At 45.3% G+C, this 8,882-nt stretch overlaps 1 protein-coding gene across 1 annotated transcript; it reads right to left on the reverse strand.

The window, feature by feature from the left end:
* Positions 1–595: 595 nt before the first annotated feature.
* Positions 596–3,980, reverse strand: LOC144711189 (pentatricopeptide repeat-containing protein At3g13880-like). The gene is made up of 2 exons (XM_078585115.1): positions 1,890–3,980; positions 596–1,357 (listed from the first exon to the last, which is right to left on the reverse strand). The coding sequence occupies exons 1-2, from the start codon at positions 3,632–3,634 to the stop codon at positions 652–654; spliced, it is 2,451 nt and encodes an 816-aa protein (XP_078441241.1). The 5' UTR covers positions 3,635–3,980; the 3' UTR covers positions 596–651.
* Between the last annotated feature and the right edge of the window lie 4,902 nt (positions 3,981–8,882).

An 8,882-nucleotide genomic window follows, 5' to 3' on the forward strand; every position in this document is an offset into this window, starting at 1 on the left:
AAGCTGTACGTTTCGGATTTTATAACAGGCTCTCTAATTCTAGGGTTTCCATAGCGATGGAAGTAGTAGTTGCAAAATGGGCAAAAAAAATTCTGGAATTTTCATGCCCATTATGAGCTGCAGCATCGTTGAGAACAAAAATACCTGAACTCTTGCTCATCACGGTAGAACCATAAAAAGGGTGTGGCAGCTTCATCGAATACCACACCTTGGACATATTCTTGTCTAAATGTCACAAATGAGATGGTGTTTTTGTATTTCACTTCGTTGAACATTGACCTTCACTTTCACGTACATGTTCAACACAAGGACATTCCACAGGAACAGAACTAAAATAATATCATTCATAAGAACCTGTCAGTGAAGACTTCTCCCACTCGGAAAATCATTATTGGGTTTTCGTCTCTTCTGGTTTCCTACTCCATTATAAGGGCAGGAAACTATTATTGCAGAGTGAGTTGATCATTTTCTCTCGTCAGTCCAACTCCCAGACTGGAACGGTTCCTCCCTACACCTTGCTCAATTCTCTCTTCTGATCTTCCTCTCCTTCATCCTCTCAGTCTTATATTTTCTAAAAGAAAGAACAAAAGGGGCATTTCGAAAAAAATTAATGAAGGGTAAATAGAACTAGTCATAACACGGTGTAAACAATTACCAGTAATCCCCGCAAGAACATAAACCTGCTGAGAACTGATGAAACCGGAACGGGTCCCTGACAATAATCTCTCTTCTCTCCATATAAGAAATCAGCTTCATCACCATGTGACAGTCTCTGCAGATCCTCAGATTTTTCATCACTCTAATCGGAGCCGACTTGGGCAACTCCATCAACCCCAGAACCACAGCCAGCCTCTCGCTGTGGAAATTATCCACAACATTTCCCTCTATTCTCCTCATACCGACGATCAACTCCTCTAACTTGGAGCAAATTTCTCCGATTCTGGGGTGAGATTTGTCATTCGCCGGGAAAGAGTGGACTTTTGGGCCAATCATAATCCAGCTGAGACCGGGTTCCTTCTTAATACCCATTTTCTTCATCTGGTTTCTGATGTCATTAGCCATTGATTCCTTCCCTGCATCTGTGTATGTGTTGTAGAGGAGAACGTATCCCGCAGATTCATTGGGATCTAGCTGGATGATCTTCTTTGCTACGCTGGTTGCTCGACTGACATCAGCATGACGCCAGCAGGAGCCCAGAAGAGCCTTCCAGAGTACTGGATCTGAGTTAAAACCAGAGCTCTGGATCAGATCCTCCGCAGCAGACAGATTGCCAGCTCGGCCAAGAAGGTCAACGATGGTCGCGTAGTGTTTTGAATTTGGCTCCATGTTGTAATCTCTCTTCATGTTATCAAAATATCTGACAAAGTCAACCAGTAAGTGAGCCAATTTTGAGAGGAAAGTTGATCTGGAAAGGAGATTTTTCCCTTAAGGGAAAAATCACCAAATTTGGAGACTAACAAAAACATTACTGTGGTCATGATGATACCATGACGACTAAACTGGCCAAAAGAGTGAAAAGATGTCCTCGAAAAGAGAGAAATGGATAAATAAAATTTTGAACATACCAATCAAATGGAAACCCCCAGATTTGGAACTAAAAATGAATTTAACAATGAAGAGTAAGTTAGACAGAAATGAGAGAAAAGTCGTCCTAGAAAGGAGACATGCGTACACACAACATTTTGCACGTATAAGTTAAAAGAGAAATCCAAAAAGTGAGAATTCTGATTATTAAGTGGGCCGCAAATGAGAGAAAAATTGTCCCAGAAAGGAGATAAATGGAAATATATAAATTAAACAGAACAATCTGTAGAAAAATCTCCAAAATTGAGAACTAAAAATACTAAGATAACCATTGATAGTAAAAAGGAGAAATGGAAAATGAATACCGGAGCCCTTCTTGTAGTAGCCCGCCATGGCTGCAAGCACAAAAGACCCCAAGAAAAGTCACGCTGTTGGGAAGAAAGCCCAAAACCTTCATCTTTTCAAACAGGGTTAACGCATAGTTTGCAAATCCGTACTGAGCATAACAACAAATCATAGCTGACCATGTCACCACATCAGGGTCAGAAGCTTCTAAAAAAGCCCTGCCTGCGGCATCTAAATCCCCAGACTTAGCATACATAAAGATCAACGAATTTACAAACCCAGTAAAATCAATAAATCCGCGCTTCAAAGATTGATTATGCACTTGCTCTCCAGTCCTTGAAATTGCAAGATTTGCACATGCACTCATCACGCTGGAGAGAGTGAATTCATCGGGTTTTAGGCCATGAACAAGCAATCTATGGAAAAAATGGCAGGACCGGTCAAATTGCTCATTTTGAAGAAAACCCGAAATCATGGAAGTCCATGAAACAATGTCCTGCTTAGGAGTTGAATTAAAACACTTTAATCCATCGTCGAAAGAGCCATAAGTACAGTGCAAGTCGATGAGCCCACTTCCAATGAATTCATCTCTTTGAAGGTCATGCTTCAGAATTTGGGCGTGGATCTGCTTTCCAATCTCAAAGTCTGCCACCAGATAAGAAGCTTTGAGTGCACTTGAAAGCGTGAATTTTGATGGCTTCATTCCTCTGCTTTTCATCTGGGAGAAGAGATTCAAGGCATAACCAGCCTCGCCGGGGTTCGCCCGGTCTGGTCCACAAAGCCCATTAATCATTGTATTGAAAACGATGACATTATGCTCAGGCATGAGCTTAAAAATCTTGAGTGCCTTCTCAAGGCAGCCACGCTTCAAGAACATGTCAAGCATGGCGCCACAGACAACAACATCTGCGTCAAGACCGATCTTGACCGCAAGACAATGAGTAATTGAACCCAAGTCAATAGAATGAACGGTAGAATCAGAGCAAGCTTTGAAAATACTGCCAAGAGCAAAGGAATTAATCTCAACTCCTATTTGATGCATCTGTGAGAAAATCTCCAAGCTTTGATTAAAGAAACCAAGATGAACACTGCCTGAGAGCAATGAATTCATAGAAACCACGTCTAGTTCTGATGAATGTTCGAAAACTAGCTTTGCTTGATCGAAATAGCCACATTTTGCGTACATGTCGATCAAAGTGTTGGTCAAAAGAACTTGAGAGGATTGCCCACTGACCACAACTTGGCTATGAATGATTTTCCCCAATTCTAACTCCTGCAACTGAGAAGTTGCTCTCAAGACTGCTGCGTAGGTGAATTTGTCAGGATTAACTTCCTTCGATTTCATTTGAAGAAACAAAATCAACATCTGATCGTAGTTTCTTATCAGAGAATACCCAGAAAGAAGAGAGTTCCATGAGACAGAATTTCTCTTGATCATTCGATCAAACAGGAGGCGGGCAGACTCGAGATCTCCGCACTTGCAGTACATGTTAAGGAGAGTATTGTCAAGAAACAGGGAGTTCTTGAATGATACCTTGATCATGTGACAATGGAGAAGCTTACCGAATGCCAGATTCTTCTTCCGTGTGGATGATCGGAGGAGTTCAGTATAAGTCGCGTCGTTGAAAATGACGTCAAATTTAAGAGGATTTCGAGATTCTTCGTAAACAGATGGAGCGTCGATTGAGATCGCCGAGACGCATGAAGATCTGCCAGCGAGATTTCGAAGGCACGGAGAAACTGGCCTTCTCAAGCATGTCAGCATTTAGAAAACACAGATTTTGATGATAATGATGCCGAAAATGAAGCACAGCAGAGAAATTGATCAGACTATAGAGGAATCTGATCAGTCCAGGGGAAGAACAACCCATCAGCTTCTTAGAAAACCCTGAAACTCCGTTACACGTTTTCTCTTCTCCTAGATTGATCGTCTCATTGAAAATCTGAAAATGCCGTCTTCAAACTTAGATTTTGGACTCTCTACCTTCCCCAAATGAGCTAAAGAAATAAGAAATCGACTGGCTTTCGCTTAATCTGAGCACCACGCAGCAGAACGAAATCGCCATGTTCGATCTATCTATCTATCTATCTATCTAAATATCCATCTCTCCCCTTCGAAACTCAGGAAGTTATATACTTTGAAGAAAACTAATTTAATAGTGAATTCTCAAATGTGTCATTTTTATATTGGTTTGTTTTGGTAAGGTTTCAAAAGTAAAGTTCCATCCCAAGTAGGGTGGGTTCTTTCTTGCCACCCGTGGGAAAATAGGCTGAAATGCGGGGACCTCCATAAAAGTCGAAGAAAATGACACGTGCAAGAAATAAACGATGTTAGTAATCGGGGTTCTGCACGTCGGCTCGAGCTCCATGACACGGCTGTTGACAAGCTTGGGCTTGATCTTCCCGATGGTCCAGAAAATCGAACCCTAAACACTAAACCTTAAATTGGGATTGTGGTCGCGTTCCCCGCTTCAGATCGTTTTCCTATTTCCCTCTTCCTTCTTCCCTCTTCACTTTTCACTCTTCCCTCTTCCGACTGACATCTTCCATTGACTGAAGACTCAAGCTTTGTTTACCTCGTCCGAAACTTGAGGACTTTGTTGCCGAGTTCAATCGGCAAGCTGAAGACTTGAAGTTGCAACCTTGTAGGTTAGAATTTTTTCAAATGTTCAGGCTAATATTGTGTTCACAAATCAAACTGAATGTATACTCTTTTTTCTTGTACTTCAGCTGAAGTTTTCTGAGCATTTCTGGTGATCAGTGATCAGTGGATTTCTGAAGATTTGTAAGCTCTCTTGGTCTGAACAGGTACGTTGAATATTGATTTTACTTGTACTTTATCATGGTTCAATAAAGTCTATATACTTGAATTATAACCAATAATTTATTTATCCCGTCCAAAGATCTGATTTTAATTGGATCTCTGGACTGAAACAACATTACTGCTATTTCAGTTTAAAATTATTTTTTATAAATCATGGTTCAATACAGTCGATCTACTTGAATTATAATGAATACTTTGTACTCTTCTCTCACTCTCTCTCTCCTCTCCTTCTCTTCTCTTCTCTTCTAGTCTACTTTGTACTCTTCTCTCACTCTCTTTAGTCTTCAAATCTCTCACTCTCTTCTCTTCTGGTCTACTCTGTATTCTTCTCTCATTCTCTTCTCTTCAGTCACTCTCTTCTCTTCTAGTGTACTCTGTATTCTTCTCTCATTCTCTTCTCTTATGTCACTCTTTTCTCTTCTAGTCTACTCTGTATTCTTCTCTCATTCTCTTCTCTTATGTCACTCTTTTCTCTTCTAGTCTACTCTGTATTCTTCTCTCATTCTCTTCTCTTATGTCACTCTCTTCTCTTCTAGTCTACTCTGTATTCTTCTCTCATTCTCTTCTCTTCTGCCACTCTCTTCTCTTCTAGTCTACTCTGTATTCTTCTCTCATTCTCTTCAGTCTTTAATTCTCTCACTCTCTTCTCTGCTGTCACTCTCTTCTCTTCTATTCTATTCTATTATCTTCCTCTCTTCTCTTTTAGTTTCTCATGTTCTCTTCTCTCAATCTCTTCTCTTCTAGTCTCTCCTCTTCTCTTCTCTCGCTCTCTTGTCCTCTCTCATTCTCATCTCTTCTCTCCTTCTCTTCTCTTCTCTTCTCTTCTCTTCTTTAAGAATCTTCAGTTCTATCATTCCCGTCTTCTCTATCCTTCTCTCACTCTTCTCTTCTCTTCTAGTCTCTTCTCTTATCATACTTTCTTCTCTCACTCTCATCTCTTCACTTCTCTCTCTCTCTCTCTCTCTCTCTCTCTCTCTCTCTCTCTCTCTCTCTCTCTCTCTCTCTCTCTATTCTCTTCTAGTCTCTCCCTCTGATGGGGGACCATCCGCAAGCCGAAGCACAAGATCGACCCGTTGCGACACGCGAGCAGCCACGTCGCGAAGCTCGAGCCGAAGCGAAGGACCCGGAGTTCAAGTATACTGCTTGAGGAGGGAGTTTTCCCGAACCATTTCCTTTGCATCTTCTTGGATTTTCCTTATTGTGTTTTTGGGAGGGCCTCTGTGTTTTGGCCCTTCCGTCGCATCTCGAACCACGTTTTGTTTTACAGCTCGATTAGGGATTTTCTCCCTAATTACGAGCTGACCCCTAGGGTCTTCCACTCTCCTATAAAGGGATAAGGGGTGCCCTAGAGGAAGATGACGAAGTATTGTTGTTTTGCAGTTGCTTGTGCAGTGATGAAGTCCTCCTAGCCGCGCACCGCTTCTGCCTCCTGCGCGCTGCCCGCGCCGCTCGCGCGCCACCCGCAAACGCCCGCGCGCCGCCACTTCTGGCCCACGCCTAGTTTCAGGCCTCGCCGCGGGGTCGCCGATCATGCTCGGGACGCCCGCTGCCCGCCGTGCTCGCCCCTCGATCGCCCTTCGGTGCCCTCCTTGACACCCTTCAGCAAGCCGCCTGCGTTCGCCCGAGCTGCGCACTGCCCCCTCAGGTTCGCACCCGACTCAGGCCCGCCGCGGAGACCGTCGTCCTTGCCCGGGACGCGCGCGCGCCGACCGTCTAGGCTCGCGCCCGCGAACGCCACCGCGGTTGCCCTCGTTCCTGTCTGGGCGTCCGTCCCCGACCGCCACGGCCTTCTCCCACGGTCGCCACCGTGCTCTTCAGGGCGGACGCCGCCAGCCCTGGTGAGCGCCATTCAATCGCCCCCGCGCTCGTCTGGGCACCCCGTTGCCGGCAGCCCGGCGCCTCTCCTCCACTGCCGCCTGTTAACGCCGCCCCCCACTCTCCTGAGTAGCGCCCAGTCTGATCCTTCGACGGCTGGTGTCCCCAGCATTGGCCTAGGGCGTCCGCTCGGGGAGCCGCCACCGCCCCTGATCTACCGATAAGCTCCCACCTGGGGGCCTCCACTGGCGGGAATTCGCACCGTCGCCTCCGCCTGGTGCCGGTGTTCGGGGGCGTTGATCCCATCAGGACGACTCGCCGGCCTAGCCTCCAGACAGCCTCTCGTCTCAGCTCGACTCCTGGCTCGTTGCCCCCATGGTCCAATGCACGCCAACCAGATGGCTTCGATCCACCGCGATCTACCGGACTATGGTCCCGCAGGTCAACTAGCTACACCCCTTTGAGCATCGTTACTTCTTCCAATATTTTCTCGCGTGCTCCTCCGCCAAGGATTAGTCATCTTAACCTACTTGTTCTGTGGGGTTGGGGAGAGTTCCATTTTGCCGTTCCATCTCACCCCTATCTCCGGGAATATACAGTCCGACGAGGATACCCGCACCGTTGGTGTCCATCATGATCTATCGGGTCATTGGGAGTCCGATCGTATGTGGCACGTACGGATCACTGCCTGGCCTTCGCCTTACTTGGTTGTGGATTGTGCTTCTCATTATTTTCTCGATTTGCATCATCTTTCATCATCCTTTGAATTACTCTGTGTTGACCGTTCCTTCGCCTTGTGTTGCAACGCGAGCCGCCGATCCCGGCTGATCGTGTCGCATCACCCTCTCCTGTCTTCTCTCACTCTCTTCACTTCTCTCACTCTCCACTCCTTTCTAATCCCCTTCACTTCTCTTCTATTCACTAATTATCCTTTTCTATTATTGTCACTTCTCCCACTCTCTTCTTTTCTCTTCCCCTCTCTTCTCTTCTCTTCTCTAATCCCCTTCCTCCTCTCGCTCTCTTCTCCTCTCTCCTTCTCTTTTCTATCTTCTCTTGTCCTCTCTCCTTCTCTTTTCTATCTTCTCTTGTCCTCTCTCCTTCTCTTTTCTATCTTCTCTTGTCCTCTCTCTCTTCTCTTCTCTAACTCTCTGATATTCTCTCACTGAATGTCTAGTGGGGAAAGAGTTACCCCTCTTGAAAGAAGCATCACAGAGAGAGGAGTCGTCCCCACTTATGTGGATTACAAAACCTTGGGGAAAGAGAACCTGAACTGACCACTTCGCATATGCTTTACCCGTCTTAATTTTCTTATAATTGTTAGGATGGAAGGCGGACAATCCTCGCACGGCCCGAAGTTTATAGTAATGTCTATGGAGGATGAGTCAAATGGTAGTGACGTAAAAAAAGCCCCCCCTTAATAGATGTGATGTGGTAAGGTACTTCACGTCTCTAGAACGACAGAAATTCAGATGCTACATATACAATGTAATAGTATACCACAACAAATATCTAAGCAGCACTCCTCTGTGGAGACATCTAGAAATATTTCATTGCAAAGTGTTTGCATCCTTGAAGAGCAAGGGAAAAAGTGTTCAAGGGAGAGGTTAGTAGCTGAATATTTTGATGCAGTAGGTACTAAGAGGCAGTATTATATTGGTCGTACGATAGAGATTAAGAAGGAAGAACTACTGAGGTTCATATGTCCTTTTCTTTTTTTTTTGAATGGCAAAAAACACGGTGCCGGGTACGGCCAACCCTGCGGTTGTGCCCGTAGACCGATCCATCCGTGCCCTGGACGCCACCCAGGGGATTTTATATATAAGTGGAGTGTTTATAAGTGTTTATAGGCGTGGAATGAGCATAAATATCCCAATTACACTCGAATCCCACTCGTCCACGCCAATATTAAGAAAAGGAAATGATGCATAAATGATACCATGTAGGTGCTCGGAGAAGTATTCGCGTCGTCGTCCCTAAACAGAGCCCCCCGCCATGTCGATGATGGAGCAGTTGTGAAGATGCCCTCGCCTCCGTCAAGTGGTATCAATGAAGTGCGCAGCGAGGTCTTCAGTCGAGGTGGGCGCAGCCCACCCCTCTAGCTTGAGATGAGAGATCGTCGGATTAGGCAAGAGGTCAAGCGCTCCCACCTCGAGTGCTCCACGCGATCCTCCATTCCCATGGGGTCGCAGGTGAGAATGTCCGACGCGTACGGAGGGTCGGCAAGCTGAGACGATCGACCCGGTGATAAGCCTAAAAATGCACGTAAATATGTCGTTGATTTTGGATTTAGACTTAAACAATAAATTTTATAATTTCTCTTAATAACTAAATATGGAATATAGAGCAAGGGGTCGAACCACAGGGAGGCAGCAAG

The sequence above is a fragment of the Wolffia australiana genome, chromosome 13, assembly GCF_029677425.1.
Source record: "Wolffia australiana isolate 7733 chromosome 13, ASM2967742v1".
Lineage (NCBI taxonomy): Eukaryota > Viridiplantae > Streptophyta > Magnoliopsida > Alismatales > Araceae > Wolffia > Wolffia australiana.